At 31.6% G+C, this 20,468-nt stretch overlaps 1 protein-coding gene across 8 annotated transcripts in view; it reads right to left on the minus strand.

The window, feature by feature from the left end:
• ERBIN (erbb2 interacting protein) overlaps nt 1-20,468 on the minus strand; it is a 96,457-nt gene that overhangs the window by 23,726 nt on the left and 52,263 nt on the right. For all 8 annotated transcript variants that reach the window (XM_016158134.2, XM_016158135.2, XM_016158137.2 and 5 more), the window contains exons 6-17: nt 20,044-20,133; nt 18,266-18,322; nt 15,104-15,167; nt 13,030-13,104; nt 12,327-12,471; nt 11,735-11,807; nt 11,297-11,426; nt 10,876-10,991; nt 8,931-9,000; nt 3,234-3,333; nt 1,102-1,223; nt 95-268 (exon numbers count right to left, since the gene is read on the minus strand). In XM_016158134.2, the coding sequence (XP_016013620.2) occupies nt 95-268; nt 1,102-1,223; nt 3,234-3,333; nt 8,931-9,000; nt 10,876-10,991; nt 11,297-11,426; nt 11,735-11,807; nt 12,327-12,471; nt 13,030-13,104; nt 15,104-15,167; nt 18,266-18,322; nt 20,044-20,133 (1,216 nt within the window). The remainder of the gene's footprint in view (nt 1-94; nt 269-1,101; nt 1,224-3,233; nt 3,334-8,930; nt 9,001-10,875; nt 10,992-11,296; nt 11,427-11,734; nt 11,808-12,326; nt 12,472-13,029; nt 13,105-15,103; nt 15,168-18,265; nt 18,323-20,043; nt 20,134-20,468) is intronic.

Below are 20,468 nucleotides of genomic sequence, written 5' to 3' on the forward strand. Positions count from 1 at the left end.
TATACAAAACGGATCATTACATTGATTATTATTTAAAAATTTTAAAGAACTTGAAATAGGTTTCAGTCAATTCTTTTGAATTGAGTTTTCTGACCTTCACACCCATATCATTATTTACAACTTGCTGATCTTCATGTGGTTTCAAATCTTTTCCAGAGTCTTCATTAGTCTCTTCATCTTTTAATCTATGTACAATAGTTTGAACAGTTTTGACCATATTCTTAAGCTCATCTGGGTATGGTGTTGGATATCTCTTTAAATTTCCCTCCTAGAAAAATAAGCGAAGTTTAAAATATAAATATTTCTAACATCAACCTCAAAATTTAATCTATAATCTACCTTTATTACATTGGATATATGGCTCATAGGGGTAACTTTAAAAACAGATGACAGGCCTTTGAAAGCATTTTAGACTCAATAAAAGTATGGTTTCATCAACAGTCGAAGATGTCACAGTCATAGATTTTACTGTTCTAAAACCTTTTTTAGCAGACATAAACTTATCCCATTTGGAGATATATGGTATGCATATTGCCAACTTGGCTTTGAAACAGATGTATGTTTTCCAGATAGACATTTATCCAGACACATATAAAATTCCTACTTTTACATACTATGTCTTATGTGCCATGAACCAAGTGCTTTCAAGATCAACCTATCATTTCCTGGTATTCGGTTAGTTCGTATAAGGGGAAAAGAATAACATTCATAAGTAACTTGGAAGTGTGTATTTGTTACTTCTACCATTGTGACACACATCGTCGTAAAGAAACAAAAGGTTCATAAGAGAGTTCTTTATTCCTGGAATATATATAAATAAGTCATTAAAGAAAGGCAAGGGGAAAAACAATGACCTTTTTTTCTGTTATATTTATATACACTATGAAATCTGGTTTTCAATCACATAGTTTTATATTGCTGTCCAATTCCTTCATATGATATTATGTGATACATAATTAATAAAACCTCGAATGCCTTGAAGGCAAGAAATAAAACCAATACATTTCTTTGTATCTGCCAAAACAGTACAGGATGGATATACAGTACCCAATAAACACCAGCAAACCTGTTTCAAACTGAAAAAAGAAAGAACAGACTCACCCTGGGAGGCGCCTCTCTTTCATCTTTGTCTTCATCACATTCAAATGCCACTTGAGCCCGTTGCTTCCTCTGTTCCTCCCACAATGAAGGATTAAAACTTTCATTATCTGATATGAACATAACTATAAAAAAAAAGTCCACAATATTTTACTGTAATTATGAAAAATTATTACTTGTTCATGATTTTCTTTATGAGATATCTTTGTTAAGGTAAGTCAAGACTGGTCAATGCCAGCAGCTATAAATCTACACTAACAAGTAGGCTGTGATTCTAACATTTCTTTCTTTTTTTTCTAACACTTCTTTACAATATCAATTATGTATCTTTTCTTCCCTAAAGCTTATTTGTGTTGTTTTGTTATTAGAGAGCTCCTGAAGAGAATCTAACAATTAAAACACTATAGATATGCGATTTTGTGCAGTTCCCTCCAAAAAGTAACATGGTAATATATAAATTATTTTATGCAAGTTTTTGCATTCAGGAATTATCTTTCTAATTCAAATATTGTTCATTATGTCTTGGAAATAGGGAGGTGGTTAAAGCAAAAAAAAGTGAGATATTTGGTAAAAAAAAAGTGATATATGTTACATGACAGCGTGCAATTACATCTCTGCATTACACATTATATATAGTATAACTTTATTAAGTGAATAAAGTGCTTATATTTTCTATATCAAAATGTAAGGAAAATAAAGAGTTTAATATAAACTCAATACTTCCATATCCTGCTATATGATAATAATACAGGTAAAGATTTAACAACTGCTACAGTTTTATGCTTATTAGGCAACTAAAACAAAAAATCTAAGGCTCAAAAAATTAATCCATTTGACCATTGTATATATGTTTGTACAACACAAATAAAATCACAACTTGTTTTCTGCCCATTAAAAGAAAATGAGCACATCTACTAAAAAAACTAAGGGATTAAAAGCATTTAAAATTAGCTAATAGAAAAACAAATTCCTGGAATACTCAAATATGGACAATTTGAACATTTATGCAAAAGCAGGATAATGATATTTTTATTCCTTATTTTGGGCCTCTTAACCTTCTTAATGTCATATCCAAACTAAGAATGTCATGATACCAAATACAAACAATGGGAATGGAGTTTTTGAATTCAGTTTTTTCTTTGTGTTCATTGCCTAGTTCAAGAATATTTTAAATACTTTGTGTAGCTGCTTAATAGTTAATGAAGTAGAGTTTTTTGTTTGTTGAATGTGGTTCAAATTGCTAGGAGTCCCTACTGACATACTCTTATGGTATACTTTAAAAAGCAAGCAGAGCCAAGTAGCTTCTAAAAACCCTACAAAACTGATACTATTATCATTATTTCAAGATAAGGAAACCAAAGCTCAAGAGTTTAATTTGCTTATGGTATATTTTATAAATCAAAACTAATGATTAGTTTAGATTTTATCTTTAGTGTTTACATGTACTAAGATTTTATTTATAAATAACTTGGGGCCATGAAGATTTTCACTGGCTTCAGAAAAATCTACACATAAAAATTATATTTTCAAGTACACATATATCATAAACATATACAGCACAACATATGTTAGAAACAATACGCTCCTTAGTATAAAAGGCATTCCATACCACAATTGTTGAAAACACTGGCCAGTAGTAAAAGGGTATATTTCTCTTTCTTGGCAAATGTAATTAAGAATTTAGAGTAACATTTACAGTTAAAAATCTATAGATTATCTTTATACAATGTGTAGATCCAAGGGTTGTAGTAAGTCTACAACCAACAACAGAAGTGAAGGAAAATATTTCCTGGTTTAATAGTCCTAATAAAATAACACTTAAGATGTATTCCTAACATTTATTCCTTAAGATATATTCCTAACATTTAGCTAAATATGATTTAAAACAGATCTATAATAGATGTTCACTGTTTAACTTCAAGGAATCATTTAAGGAAGTATAATATACATATATACGCCTCTAAATTCCACTGTCATAACTCTGAGATGTTGCCCATTTTCAGAGAATTTTATCCGCTAATTCTACAAATTCCCTTCAAAGCAGTAAAAGTCTTTGAGACTTAAAATTTACTTCACACCTTTGTTGTAATTTATCAGTATTTGTTTTAAAAGAAACGATATTCTTAAATGCCTACCGTCCTCAGTTCTTGGTTGCTGAGGGAACATGTAGTTTGTAAGCACCATTTTCTGGGTCTCTGAATCAGTCTCTTTTTGAAGAGGTATCAGGGGTTTGGACTAAGGAAAGAAAACAAATGTTTAATTTTCATTAAGTCTAAAGCAAAGACATACCCAGCAATTCCTCTGAATTTTTTCTATAAAGTATTGATGTGTTTGTCACATAAACAAATTTAAACATACATAATAAAACTTTAAGCATTAATTTAAAACCTCATAAAAATCTCAAAAATAAAATTTAGTTTTTAATAAAGCAAACTCACACTGTCTTGCAATTATCACTGGTTATCGATGGTTTAAAAAGATGTCATATCCATAGTCCAATAATTACTTAGCATAGTGATTTAATAAAGCTATAAAACAAGCCTTCCCATTTGATATTATTTTTCCTATTGCACCATTCCTCTTTGAAAACATGCTTTTGTAGAAATGACTTAGAAGGTTTATTCTAATTATCTGCAGGTTTAATCTAGCTGTAAAGAGTACTTAAATAGTTAAGTTGTAACTTGCTTTTTTCTTCTGTCTCCATTAATGGCATCACAAATTGCTCAGTGGTAGAACTAAGAAGCTCACTATTTTGGAACTCATTTTTTCTTAATATTTTTTCCTAATTGGTTATCGAGTAGTTTCAACTTACTTAATGTAACTAATACTTGTACCAGCCTACCCACCTAACATCCTACTAATCCAAGTCTTGGCCGAGTCCAGACAGGAAGGGAACTACCCAATCCTCCCCTGCCTTGCCATAGTATCGACTACTTTTTTGGACTTACTCTTGTGAAAACCTTGCAGCTAGCTATAATCTTACTCCCATTCAAACATTTCCTCTGTGGCCCTCTCCTTGTTCCACAGTAAACGAACTGCCCTGCATCTCAGACATCATCTTCACTGAAAAGTTTCCTTGACCACCTCAGATAATGGAAATGATAGATCTACTCCTTCCCCAAACACAGGGCTTCCCTGAAGCTTTCTCAAATACAGGTTACTTATTTTCCCATACCTCATAAACACTAGGTCAGGAGGTGCATTAGTGCTTACAAATGCTGTGAGATCATTACTTACCTCTCAAGTATAAACACCCATTCTTTTCAGGAACATAAACCTTGCCTCTACAATTCTACCGCCTTTCCTAATATCTCGTGACTACTGGGTAGTATCAACCTATTCATGCCTCTTTTATGTCAAATTTTTCCAGTCATGGGTAATTTAACAGTTATAAAATGTAGGTGACATAGCCATACTTTTAGTCCAGTAATTAAATCTTTCCTAAAACAGAGCTTAGAGTACCATGAAGGGCACCAACATATAAAGGATTGGCAGAAGAAAAATTCTTAAAAAAGAAAGTGAGGAATGGCCAGTCAAAAGGACAGCTGGGAGAGTATGGTAACGTAGACACCACACAGCTCTCTCACTTCACTGTTCCCATAATCCCTGCTAATCAGCTTCACAAAGACTGCCATTCCCTTGAACTTTCAATTTTATCCCCATCATTCTGTCCTATCTTTGCTTCTCTTTTTGTACTTAACCGTATCTCATTACCACTTTCCTGCCAGTTACCAAGATCCTGCTGCACTGTTTTTCTCTTACACTTTGTCAAAGCTGCAAACCAGAATCATTACAGTTAGGCACATTCTCTGTATAAGGCAAGTGAGCAAATTAGTTTAACAATAAGTTTGTAGTAACCAACTTCAACAGGGCTCTTAAAGTTGCCTGGAAATCTGCCTACATTTTCTAAACTGTATTCTGAAAAAGGTATCTTGTAAAAAATTTTTTTAAAGATATATATGAGATTCAAGAACTGCTAAGAGTCGGGAAACTGCTACATTCTACTAAGAGTTTCACCATATACATTATTAGCCCTTCCTCTCACAAACTTCAGACCCAAGTTCTTGTCAAGAAAATAAACAGCCCTATCAGAACTTTGATCCCACCAGCTTCCACACCAGTTACCCAACCCCATTTTATATCCTTAGTCTCATTCTCCACACAGCCTCTTTCCAATAACCTATAAATGTGGTCTCTGATATTAAAGGACCCGTTTTTACCCTGAGCCCCTAGCTACCAATTACTTTACGTTCCACAACTTTTCTTTCTTATCGAACTAATCATATGTCTCCAATTCCTCATTTCTTAATACCTTAAACTGTTTCAATCTGGTTTTTCTGACATGTATCTCTAAAATTACATTAGTTATAACTGATTAGCTATGACTTGCCAAAACATAATGTATATTTTTCAGACTTCATTTGAACTAACCTCTCAACAGCTTTATCTTGTTATGTACAACTCCTTTCCACCCTTAACTTGACGCTACCATCACAAAGTTTTCCTTCCACCTCTATAACCACTCTTTTTAAGACTATTAATTCATCTGCCACTTAAATGGTAGGACTCCTGAGGATTCATCCATCACTAACATTTAAAAAACAATAATTTTATATTATCCATTTTAAGAAAATAATAAACCCATGAAACATCTCCTAGAAAAAGTAATTAAGGTGACGGGCTGAACCATATAGCTCTTCCTGTGCCACAAAACTTTTGAATAAAGAAATTTTACAAATTAAAAAAAGGAATAAATCTATAATGGTATTTATGCCTTCGGGAGAAATTCTGAGAAACCCTTGGAGGTCAGAAATGAAAAAGAATTAAGAAACCAAGAACATAGAACGCACAGGATAAAACAAAGTTGTGGGGGTGAGGATGGGCTCATGGACACTAGAACTGTTCTATACATGCCTACGTGGATATACCAAAGGTACTTTAAACTCACCATGCCTAGCTGGAACTTAACATCTTCCCATAAACATATTTCCTTCTCTGTGGTTCCCTATCTTGGTTAAGGTATCAATATCCACCTAGTCACTCAAGCAAAATCTCCGAGGCTCATCTTTACTTTTACTTCTTTTCTTCTCGTATATATGCACCTTTCAAATATTATACTGGTGTGACTTAAGTTATGCCTTAAATACGCCGCTCTTTCTTAGTGCTGTTATCATTACTTTACTTGAAGCCAACATTTTCTGTTGCCGTAAGTATGACAATGTCCTCTAATTGGTCTCCTCTGCCTTCATGCTTGGCATCACCTCCTGCTAAATCCATCTTTTCATAATGCAGCCCAAAAAAACTTTCTAAAATATCAGTCTGACCACACCATTTATCTGCTCATATGTTACACTGGTTCCCCATCTTCTATATGAAGGTTTAAATGTATTATAGGATCACTTCTCCTTCTAAAACTGATGACATATATGAATAACTATTTATGTCTATAATGACCAAATACCCAATTTGCCTGAGAAAGTCCCATTTTATACATGCTGTTCTGACATAATTACCATAGAGCCACCTTTCTTTCACTATCAAAAGTGTCCTACCCTAGTATAGACAATAAATTACATAATCACCTTAATCACAGCAATTTTCCACTGAGCCTGAACATGGCTTCAGAATCCTTAAAACAATCTTTCAGAAGCCATTCATAATATATCAGAGTTGACATGCAATATAAAAAATCTATTTACCATCCTTCAAATATAATGAAAGTTCCTTTGCATGTCATACAAAATCCTCTACTTGGTGGTAGTCCCTGTCTACCTCTTTGGACTCAGTACTCCTCAGTCTAACAGGTTATGCCCTAGTCACATGAACCATTTGTAGAGTTACCAAATATACTAGATTGCTTCACCAGTAAGTGCTTAGGCTCATGATACTCCTTTTAATACTCTTCCCTTTTCTTTGTCTAAATTCTATTACTCTATGAGAAGTAATCAGGCATTGTAGGCATCTCCTCCTCTAGGAAATATGCTTTTACATCCCTAAGTTATGCTCCCCTTCTTTGATCCTGAATCCAGCCCTACCAAGTCTTTTATCACATTGTATTAAAATGATCTTTTTAATAGCCTTTATTAGCCCACCTTAGTTTGACTGGCACAAAGCATTTGTTCAATAAATGGTTCTTGAATGAGAATGGTAGAATGAATAATCAATTGTTCTGTTCAAGCTTTCAGACAGACTCATGAAAAATGTTATTACATGTATTGCCTATAAGTATATTCCCTACACAGTCAGTGAAATATTCAAGAGCAACTAATAATCATAATCAAACCAATTTAACATAACTTCTTTCCTATGCTTTGTTCTTTTACAGCAAAATAACTGCTTCATACTGTAAGGGATGTTTTTGTAGCTATGTTGGATGTGTTTTACTAGTTACTACTTTATTATTTTGTCAAACTAAGGAAAACACAAAGCTCCCATGACTGCAATTTTTGACTGAAAGTATTAACAAATGAGGAGCAAGAGAATGACATAACACTGTAAATATGAAGCTGTATTTGATACTACATAATTTCACTAAAATGAGTCATCTGGCAAAATATGCTGGCATTGATCTAACCACCATGGTGCTATTATACTAACAGTCTCAGAGTCCTCAAGCTTGGGAGCTATGTCTCATTTATACTGTAGTAACTAATTGGCATAAGCCAGGGCCCAGCAAATGTTTTATAAATCCAGCTATGAAATTTCAAATCAAGTTCCAAAAGTTAACATTCAATTAAGAGAGATTAGATAATTAACAGTGCCATAGATGTATGAACTGACACATTTAATAGATGCGATTATCACTTGTGCTCAAGCTCTAATAAAAGCAAAGGTATTATCATTTTAATATTTTCTTCTCTAATTTAAAGAACAAGTAAAAACTACAGTCTGATTTCATAAGTGTGGACTGACATCAGCTTAAGACTTTTAGAGTATAAATAAGAGTTAGGTGGAAAGGGGTCCTCAGTTAAGAAGTTTAGAGAACCCTAAAATGTGGATAAGTGGGCTTTCTTACTATAGTACACATCAGGGTTGTTAATACAATCCAAAAGAGGGACATAATACAGTCCCCCAAGTGAATTTGACTATGGAATTTATAAATATGTCACATGACTAGTATAGTCAAACCTTGGGAGAATATACCTTCAAATAAATTATAAGTTATTGCTCAAAGTCAATCATTATTTATGAAAAAGATCAGTGAACTGTACATTTAACTCTGCTAATCTTCTAATGCGTATGCCTATCAAGCTTTATTTTTCTTTGTATCTCTGAAACATTACATCTCTGTCTCCCATTAGAATACAAAGTCAATGAAAATGTAAGAACATTCTATTTGCTTTACCAATACTTCTCCAGCTCCCAGAGCAGTTCATGGCCTACTGCAAGCTTTCATAAATGTTTGTCAAATGAAGAAAAGTCCGAGGAACAATAATTCTTAATTCCTTAGAAACACTTCTGTAAGGTACGTGAAAGTGCTTCATTAGAAGTATAATTTAAATTAATTATCAAATTTCTACAGATATTTGCCATAGAGGATCACTCTAAAAACTAAAAAGTTAGAGAGTACTATGTTTGATTTTTTTTAATCTCATATATATTTTTCCAGATTTGGGAGAAATTAGATAAGTCCAACATGATTTATCATTTATGAATTTACACATATTTCACAAAAATTATCTGTATCCAAATATTTTCTAAGATTTTCTTTACATAATACAGTTTACTTATATTCAGGAGTATGACTGCTCTAAATGATCCTATGTAAATTAGAATACATAATCACATAGCACAATTGGAATTCCAGTAATTTAGAAAATATGAATGCCTACCTGATTATCTGAGAGCCACATAGCTGTCAACTGCTGTAGTTTTGTAAAGCTAAAGGGCAAATTCTTTAATCTGTGGGAAAACATACAAACAAAAATTAAATTTTAAAATGAGAAATGTTAAAATATGAGAGTAAATCTAATGGTCTTCTCAACAATGTTATATTATCACATATGAAAATAGGAGAAAAATAATTAAGGAAAAAAACCCAATACAGGTCTCTGAATAGGATATAAAGTGAAATACTATCCAGCTTTATAAGAATTTGCTTTTAAAATATAATTCTTCAATTGAGTAAATTTGGCTGGGGAAAAATAGATAATCTAATAATCTCAAAAAATTATATTAAGAAAAAATATTAAATATGCAAAGATGTTAAATGAAAAAATGAAAAGACAAAGACACATTAAGCAATGTCTCATAAAATTGTCTTGGACTGTTTACTTGTATTTAGAGAGAACAAACTTATAGGAAACACTTGGTAATTGTTATGAAAATTGCACCGCTCTATATATGTCATTGTAAACCAGCACTTTCCTACTCAAGACTTTTAACATAATAATGAGTAAAAACCAAGTAATACAAGTACTCATTAGAATGCTAAATTAGAATAAAATCTTATTTAAAATAGAATGTCTACTTAAATCTTCTGTCTTATGCTTATCTGCTCTTCCATGGCAATTTGCTGAAACTAGAGCTCTAGTTTTGGGGTACAATGTAAGGGCCAAAACAAGGATTTAATTTTTTTTAAAAGGCAGTGGTACTTAAATAAAATGGAACAGTAGGAACATCCTAACTTTGATGTAAACTGGGTTTACATCAAAGCTCTATGTTAAAAGCTATGTGAGTCACCTTATATTTGAGCGTTAATTTTCTCCTCTATAAAATGGGAATACCTGTTGTACTATTTCATAGGATTGTTTTGAATACTAAGATACTATGGAAGCTAAATTTTAGAACGTTCTACATTCACTCTTTTACCATTACAGTAGTTCCCCCTTATCTGCGGGGGTATATATTCCAAGAAACCCCCAGTGGATGACCGAAACCAAGAATAGTACCGAACCCTATTTTTTTCCTATACATACAAACATTTTCCTTTTAAAGGAAGCACTTCATGGCTTCTCTTTGGCACGTTTGAATTGCCAGCATCACTACTCTTGTGATTTCGGGCCATTATTAACTAAAATAATGGTTACTTGAACGCAAGCACTGCAATACTTCAAGAGTCGATCTGATAACCGAGAGAGCGGGCATATGCAGCGTGGATATGCTGGACCAAAGGATGATTCACATCCATAAGTGGAACTGCGTAAGATTTTATCACACTACTCAGAACAGTATATAATTTAATATTTAGGAAATGTTTATTTCTGGAATTTCCCATTTAATATTTTCAGAGCACAAATGACTGCAGGTAACAAACATCAGAAAGCGAAAGCATAGATAAGGTGGGGTACTACTGCATTATATCTTTACCTCAGGAAAAAATTATAGACAATCTGTGTTCTTAAACACTGTTACAATTTTGCAACCCTATTGATCTATTTGCTCTGCACCTTGGCTATGTTGTTCAAACAATGTGAGTGGGTGGCTAATAACACTTCTGCTCAGAAAAATACAAGGAGCAGATTGGATTAAAAGTTGCTTCTTTTCAAAAGTACTATTAATTAAGGTGAAGATCTGACTTTTAGGAATAAAAAAGTTGCTATAAAGGAGAAAATAAAGGTTGTATATACGAAGTCAACACAAAATGAACCATGATATAAATAACCACAGTATAATTAACATCAGGTAAAATTAGATCACTCTTTCACATGAAAATTCAAGAAATAAAAATATATATGAAAAGAACATGCATTAGATTTGCTATTACATAAAAGGAAACTTTAATTTCATCTAATCAATGTCTTCTATGAACCAACTAATGAAGACATTATTACAAACCTATTGTCACTTAAGTTGATGACTTTTAATTTTTCCATATCACCCATTTCCTCAGGAAGTGTCTCAAGTTTATTGGAATGAAGAAACAGCACAGTTATATTTTTCCAGCTGCCAATCTGAAAGAGAAACATAAAACTGAGTATTAAAAATTTATCCTACAGCTTAAGAGACATAAGTAAAATATTTCCCAAAGTTATGAAAAACACTCTTTTCATTTATAAAAGAAATATTTCTCTTTTCAATTATTAATTTTCATGTATGAAGAAAAGTAGGTACCTCTTGTAAATCAATATAGCTAATAATTACTCCGAAAATAAAAGGCTTAGACACACAATTATTTCTGAAAGAAAACAAAACCACAGTAGATAGCTATAATAAATAGATAAAAATAAAAATTTAAAACAAATTTAAAATACAATACCTCTGGGGGTAACTGTTGTAAGTAATTATGATCTGCTGCAAAGGTTCTTATATTAGTAAGCTGCCCAACAGATGAAGGCAAAGCCTCAACTTCATTGAAGCTACAATCCAGTTCTTCTATTGATATTAACCTTTAATTAAGAAAGGAAATATACATTTTAAAAAAGATTTCCTATATATAATCCAAAATTTAGGAACATATGAACATTTAAAATTGACTTTAACAAAACTAGCAAAACTCCATCTCCACTAAGATTAACTTCACCATGAAAAATCGGCCTGTTTTTATTACAAATGTACCCAACTTATAACCAATTGCTTATCTGAATGTTTATAAAATCTCCTTTAGATGCTACTTATGCAATTATCTGAGAATATTATATGGCATGCTGAACTGAAAGTCAAATTTTCTTGTTCTATTAATTCACAAAAATCTTACCCTCCTATAGAGTCTGGTAGAAACATTAATTGATTTTCATCTATTTTAAGAGTCGTTACATTCTTCAATGAACCTATTGAGGGAAGAAATAATACACAGTTTTCCAACTTTGAACTTGAAGCAAATCAACCAATAGTCAATGTGAGCACATATTACATTTGAAATGACTCATACAGAACTTCCTTAAGGAACCTATAAAAAAGAAACACTACACCAACCCTATTATTCTCATAGGATTTGCAAAAACTGGACTGTTTTCTTGTCTTTGAGTATAAAATGAAGTAAGACTGAAAAAAATTATCAGGTAAGGGCTATGGTTCAATAATTAAACCAAGTTTAGATCAATTTACTTCTCTTTTTTTTAAAAAAAGTTTTTTACAGCAATAAAAATGACATTTCCTTAAAGAAAAATACAATAATGTCAACAAAGGAGTAAATTATATTACTGAATACAGTAGGAAAAAATCAAAAAAGATCTGTGACTGCAGCAGTACAGTAAGACTATCTCATAACAAATCAAGCAATGGCAAAAAAATTCTCAAGATTTCATATTAGTAAAAATTAATTATATGAATTAGGAAGGAATACAAACCAATAGTCTCTGGCAGTTGTTGAAGTGAATTGCTTGATAATAGGAGGTCTTGAAGGTTTTCACATGCCGAAATTCCTTCCTCAACCATTTCAATATTATTTTTAGAAACATCCAAATATGTTAGCTGTTTTAAACTACCGATAAACTATAAATAAAAAAAAGAAATCTAATGACTATCAACAGTAAGTAATTTGTAAAAAGTTTAGGCAATAAATCTAATATGGTTTTAACTTATAATTAAATGTTTATATGAGAAAAAAGACTCATAAATTCTTTTAAAAAGCCATTAGTAATGTATTCGGTAATAAAGCTAAAAGCTCCTACTAATTTTAGCTCAGTACAGTGACAATGGACATATACTTTTTTGGGTGAACTCAGCTATCCATCATTGGCTAGGGAGATAACACATATAGGGGTTCTAATGCAAAGTAAATTAGGATATAAAGTCAACTGCAACCACTGAGAAAGACATACTGTGTATTAAAAAGAGACCATTTTATAAAAGTTAATAATGGAAATTTTCTGATTTTAATCAAGCATGTGTTGACAGTAAATATATATATATATATAATTTGTTTCTAATGGTATTAGTAATAACTATCCAACTTTTTACTAATTAAAAGTAATTCGAAAATGTACAATTCATAAAACTGCAAAAAATACATAGCAATAAGTAAAGCCATTTAATACTTGATTTACATACCCCTGGAATAAAAGTCAGTCTATTACCATCCATCCAAAATTCTTTCAATCCACTTAGTTGCTCAAGTACTTCAGGCTGTTTGGATAAAAAGGAAGAGGTGGGAATCCAATTATTTCCTTAAATGTCTTTATTTGGCAAATTTCTAATAATAACTTTTAGTTTGAAAATTTTTAGAAAGTAGGGGGAAAGCAGAGTCAATACTCAAGCCTTTTTACTTTTTTAGTTATTATAACAATATTACTAAAGGAGAACTCAAAGACAGACATTCTCTAATAGTAGATTGCACAAAACACATTTAAGCTTTTGGTTCCATAATAAGCTCAAGTATTTATATTAATAAAAAATTAAAATACGGACCATTGCTTTCAAGATTATAGTAAAAAGATACTGTTAACCATTATCTGTAAAAGATGAAGACTTTCAGAAAAAAGATGGAGGAAAAAACTGGACAACATACATCTTATATGTGTAACAATAAGGAAAGTAAACCAAGTAATAAATACATGGTAAGCAAATTCTGTTATTTTAAACTCCCAGCAATTACATGGTAAAATATTATTTATAATGTGGTACTGAAGACCACAATATTAAGGAGTTGCAGTGGATCTTGGTATTCAGGGAAAATTTGATCTTGGCTATTTGCTCTTGAAGACTCTTCTGAATGTATCCTTCAAAGATATTTTTGTTACCCCATATATCTGTGTCCGATCAATGACATTGTAATGGCATAGAGTATCAAAATATCTAATCACCGTAACAACATGAGTGATACATAAAAGAAATACCATTCATATTTATTGTTAACATACAAATATAGGTAAGACTTCTAGGTGCAGCTTAGATTAAATGAAATTTTCTTTTGTACTTTATCTGATTTAATTCTAGCGGTAAGTCTTCTATAAATGTATAATGTTAGAAGACCAAAATGGTCCAAAAACTAATGATTCTGAATGCTGCTCTGAGTCATAAAAATTAACAATGATTAAGAATTTTCAAAGTTAATATGGAAATAAATTAATACATATAAAATATTGATAAAGTAGAATAGCTAGATAACTAAAGCAGCATAGAATATGTATTTTTTCATAAGCAGTAAAACCTTCCACAACATACAATAAAAGCCATCAAAAACCATCTTAGATTAAAAAAGATAAAGAATAAAGAATATAAAAGAGAGTGTTTCAGAAGAAAATATGAGGTACCCAAAACTACCATGCTCCTCCACTGACTTCAACTGAAAAGCTAATAATCCATCTATCCATCCATCCATTCATTCATTCAACTGAAGAAATGATTTAAATTATTTTCTCCCCATCTACCTCCCTGATTACCTATTTATTTAGTGAGCAAAATAAATAGTGTACACTATCCGTAGGGCAATTATGCAGCTGATAGTGCTGAAAAATTGTTCTTAATACTATCGTTTAGAATATACCACAATTAAAAAAAAAAAGAACTTGTAAACATAATGCAAAAATTTTAATGATATCTGATTAATAAATTCTTCTTCCTCAAAAATATATCTAGCTCAATTCCTGAGTTCTCTTGGAACAATGACTAAAGCCAAAAAACTGCTTACATACTCCTTTTCTTTTTCGTTCAGCATCATAGTACATGTTACATACAATGCAAAAACACAGTCTAGATGTCTCACTACTAACTCAAAAAAAATTTAAGTTGTTTCAATCAATGTTTTTCCTTTAGCCGTTAAATAAAATTATAGAGAAGAATTTTATCATTGAATAAATTCCTAAGCATAACTCCAGGAGTTATTTTTGACTCGTAAGTAGTACTTCTCTGATGGAGTTTAGTCTGATTTTCCCTTATGACCCCTTGAACTTAGTTATGTTTTTCCATGGGTTTCTCATTAATTTAACATTTTACCCTCACTCCTGTCAGATCTTTCTATCTATCTGGTTAAATTGCTCTGTTAAGAACTTCTATATCTTGTCTCTCAGAAATATGTGTATATCTTTACCCAATTTATGCTCTAAAATGCAGAGAATACATCAGGTTTCACATTTTGTTGATGATGATATATAAGACATAGATAGTGAGATTGGTGAGAACTTACCACTTCTGTGAATTCATTACTTCCCAAATCCAGTCTTTCCAGTTGGGTCAGTCTATTCATGGTTCTGTGCACAATGGATTAATAAAGAATTAAGTAGATAAAAATACCAATTACATGGAAGCTTCAAAATTAACAGTGTAAAACATTCTCCTGTAATGTCTAATGTATTGGCTATCACGTTGACAAAATAAAAATAAATTTCTATGTAAAGAAGCCATCATACAGTTATGCCTTGCTTAACAATGGGGACATGTTCCAAGAAATGCACTGTTAGGTGATTTCCTTGTTTGAACATCATAGAGTGCACTTCCAACACCTAGATGGTTCAGCCTACTATACACACCTAGGCTATATGGCACAGCTTAGGCTACAGCATGTTACTGTACTGAATACTATAAGCAACTGTACTACAATGGTAAGTATTTATATATCTAAACACATCTAAACACAGAAAAGAAATACAGTATAAAAGATCAAGTGTGTGCATATATATGTGCATATTCCGCTATCTCTGGAAATTTAACATATTACAAGTAGTGAGTAAAATAAAAACTCACTTAAAATGTTTTTCTGGCTTTTTAGTGGAAAAAATATAACACATATCATAACTGTAATGTCACTATATTATTGACATTAGAGGAAGCTAATTTTCCCCAACTCTTTCATTTTAAATATACCATTCTGTCAACGCCAATTTAATTCATCTCACACCAATTTTTCTCAAAGCTGAACTTAACTTAGATTTATTGAGTGTCTCTTCTCAGGTACTATGAAGTACTATAATCGCACTTTCCTTACTCATATATCTTTATCCAGAAAACTCGTGTAAGTTTTAGTATGCTTTATAACAAAACAAAAGGTGTTTCCAGGATCTTTCTCAAGAAATATCAAATGCTATGATATTCAATTCCTAGGTCTATAATGTTATAGCGGGTGGACATTTCAGAAAAGTAAAGAGGGCTGTGAGGAGGGGAGAAGACTGAAAGAAGAAAACATGATCTTATTTTTCTTAACGTAATATTCTTATGACAAGATAAAGAGAAAATTCATATCTAGCAATTAAACACTGTATCAACAAGGGTAAGTTATAGAAAAGGGTATGAAAAAGAAAAACAATGTATTAGAAAAATTCGATTACAAATAACACCCTTAGAAAATTAAAGTTTAAAACTGATTTAGGAAAATGTGAATGACACATATATGCGATAAAAAAGGAAATAACTTGTAGAGTTCAAAAAAAGCATCTCCATCTCGATTCACTGTAGCTAATACTGGCAACTTTGATCTTATTCATATGCCTCAAATATTTAAGACACAAATTTTATTTTTTCATTTTCCTTTCATTTTCAAATCTTTTCATTTAAGACTCAGTTTTCTACTTCAAGGAGAGAGTAGAAACAATATCCCTCAAATTTCTTCTTGTTTACCTCTAAAATTCTTTTGTATTTAACTCATTTTTATCTTTTCATCTCTTCTCTCAGAGGAAAAATACACATCCTTTGTGTTCTTCATACTGTGCCCTGCAGTATTAAGATGGCATTAAATTTCACTTTAAGATGTAAGACAGCTTTCCCATTGCTCTAATCTTTGATCATAAAAAGGTTCACTCACTTAGGCTGAATGCACATGACTTTCTTTATACTTTGTGAAGCCTCAAAGTTCTTAATTATAAGTCTTAAAAAGAAAGCAGGAAAGAATATTTGCAAATTTGAAATTAAAGAGTTAAAATAATTAGTTCCAATAAGTGAATTACTTATATTATCAGATAGACTATATTAATTATAGGCTATTTCATTAAACGATTTACATTTTGGTTATTCAAATCTCTTAAAAAAACAGTCAAGTTTTGAGCTAAAGAGTCATCACTGCTAGTACGAAATCCGTAAAATATTTAAACCTTTTGAATTTTATATGGATAAGTCCATTTTAATTAATACTCACAACCACCTCTATAAACTGATCATTCCTAACTAAATAATTACTCAGCTAATATAGAATGTCTTCCAGAAATCAAAACTAGGTATCTCTTTGTCCTTAAAGATTTACAGTCATGGGCTGAAGAGGGGAGAATACAAGTGCACATGTACACAGTATATATGCTGGCCAGGTAAGAGAGTGAAATGTATAAGAATAATTAGACTAATGTGGTAAATATCATAATACATATAAATAAGATGCTATAGAAATTGAGTAAACAGAACAACTAACTCCTAGGGAACTGGAGATGCGTCCCTAAAGAGGAAACAAATAACTTGAAAATTACAACCAGAGTCAGCACACTTTTCAGTAAAGGGCCAGATAGTAAATATATTAGCCTTTGCATATAATGTTACAACTACTCTACTCTAACACTGTGGAGTAAAAGCAGCCATAGAATATATGTAAATGAATAAATGTGGTGCTACTGAAACTTTACTTACAAAAAAACAGGCAGTGGGTGAGCCAGATTTAACCACAGACTATAGTCTGACAATGCCCAAACTGTAAAAAATGTAGCAATAAACCCAAGGTGTTTTAAGACATTTTTTCAATAAATGGACACAAACTACAGAGTGCAATTTGAGTTTGTAGATCTGTTTTAGTTTTATTTTGGACTGTCATCTCTCTGGTTGCTAGCTTACCAACAGGGGGCCCTCCACCCCATTTCTAATTTACCACAGACAACAAAACCAGAGAAGCTCTTAGAACTATAGTTAACAGAATTCACATGAAGACCCTTTGGAGCTCTCTAATGTGTACTCTGTGAGAGCTCTAGTAATGAACTGAGACCATGATTTGGGACTCCAATGGGCTTTATATACTTATTATATTGACTCTTGTTCCATAAGTCTGAGTTCCAAAGACCTATGAAATCATTATTAAACATCAAGCACAGATACACGAATTTTTAAAATAACTTGCATTCATATTTTTGATATTAAAAAGTTAACATTTCTGATCTCATAAGCTAAGCAGGGTCAGGCCTGGTTAGTACTTGGATGGGAGACCACCTAGGAAGACCAGGTGCTGTAGGCATTAAATAATAAATAGATAGATACATAGATAGATAGATAGATAGATAGATAGATAGATAGATAGATAGATAAAAGTTAACATTTCTTTAATGACTTAAGAATTAAAAATTATAAACTAAATTTTCGAAAGGATAGCACCTTTACTTACTTTGGCAACATTTTCAACTGGTTTTCTCTAAGTTCTAATATCTGGAGTTTAATCAATCTGCAAAACAAAGAAAACAAATCAAACATCTATGACAAAGACAAGGAATTTTATAATAAGTTAATGTCATACTCTAAAGTTTTAAAGCACCAATATTTACTGTGTAATTACAATGTGGGAATACCGTATTTAAAATTACACGGGAATACAAAGTAACACAAAGTAAAAAAATATTTCTGCTCAGAATTAGTTGGGGTGGGGGCAGAGTAAACACTTCCAGACATATTCAAAGAACAAAATGATTGTCCCTAAATTTCAAACCCAGAGCACTTCATGCCTCTTTGTAACAATAGCTCCCAAAATTATTAGCCATTAATAGATTGAAGAATAATAATCCAACTCTACAGAAAACATAAAGGAACACAAAGAGACATGGAAAAGGAAAAACCCTCTGGCACTTCAGTGATGCACATTCCAGTAAGTTCAGAGGAAAAATGAGCAGATGGTACGAAGGTAATTCATGCTACAACAGCAATCATATTATATGTATCAAATCCATGTTGTTTACCTTTAGCTTACACAATGTTAAGTGTCAAATATATTTCAATAAAAAATAAAAAGTGGTCCAAATGCCAGATACAGAAGAGGAATGTGACAAGTACATGTGTTCTGTGTGTGTGTGTGTGTGTATGTGCATATATATATACTACATGTATATAAATATATAAAGTATGATAATGTAGCTTCCACAAGACAGTCATTAGGCTGCAAAAATGCCCAGAATTCTTTTTTCTTATTGAAACATAACTGACATTATTATTCAGATGTACAACATGATGATTTGATATTTGTATATACTGCGAAATGAACACAATAAGTCTAGTTAACATCCATCACCACATATAATACAAAATTTTTGTGAGAACTTTTAAGATATAATTTCGAATATACAATATAGTATATTGTATATTCAATATAGTCGCCATGCTGTCCATTATATCACCATGACTCATTTTGTAAATGAAGTCTGTACCTTTTACCACCTTCATCCATTTAATTCACCCTCACCCTCCACACATACCTCACACATATCCCTGGTAACCACCGATCAATGTGTTCTCTGTATCTATGAGCTTGGGGTTTTTGTTTTGTTTTAAGATTCCACATATGAGTGAGACCATATGGTATTGTCTTTATTTTTAGACAAAAAGATGAGTATAAAATTATCATGTAGTTAGACAGCACTTCCTCTAGCAATTAATTTAAATACAATAATAATGTAATACCTAGTATTGATTCATTTATTGATTCATCTTTTCATTTAAAAGAATCACTCAGGGACTATGACAGAACTGTTCTTGTTCAGATTTGCACGCCTTGAGGTGGGAGGGGAAAGTAATAAGGTTCATTTTTACAGAATTTTAATTTTAGTGAAGACAGATATACCAATAATTAATCATTTTCAAATATGCTGACTAAAGCATTACTTATTTCAATTATATGGAAATTACTCCCCCTCCCATTTAAACTCTCTATTTTTTACATACTTTAAAAACCAATTTGAGACTAAAATTACTTTTTCCTGTTAAATTTTCACTGTTTATTTACTTGGAAAAATAAATTCAAAGCCAAAATAACAAGCTCCTAAGAACTATAAAAATAATTACAAAAGAAGAGCCTATGAAACTGTAATTAATAGTATTACTAAAGCAACTTAAAGTTTTTTAAACTTTAAAAGAGGTAGGTAACAAGAAAAAGTTTTAGAAGAAGCTATAATTTACCTGCCAAAATTAGCTGGCAAGAACTCAAGAAAAGCATCATTCAGATACAACTGGGTTAAGTTTAACAGCTGAGAAAATCCATCGGGAAGCCTATATAAAATACACCAAAATTTAAATTAAATTCACACATACAATTTCAGTCTCATTAAAATATCTAAGACTTTCTCTAACCAATACACACATTCTTAACATCTCTTTACTAAGTAATTCTCAAACTGAAATTTGCCTTTTGTATCAATGAGCCACAATACACAGAAATGCATATAGAATACATAACTACGACATCCTCAGGAAATGCTGAAATTTGCCTTACCTAACATTGATCCAAAGGACTAGATAAGAAATTCTAAACCCTGACAGTATTGACTTTTGGGTCTGAATAATTCTTTGTTATGAGGAGGGCTGGACATTTAGCCACCCTGGCC

This window comes from Rousettus aegyptiacus, unplaced genomic scaffold (assembly GCF_014176215.1).
Source record: "Rousettus aegyptiacus isolate mRouAeg1 unplaced genomic scaffold, mRouAeg1.p scaffold_m13_p_8, whole genome shotgun sequence".
Lineage (NCBI taxonomy): Eukaryota > Metazoa > Chordata > Mammalia > Chiroptera > Pteropodidae > Rousettus > Rousettus aegyptiacus.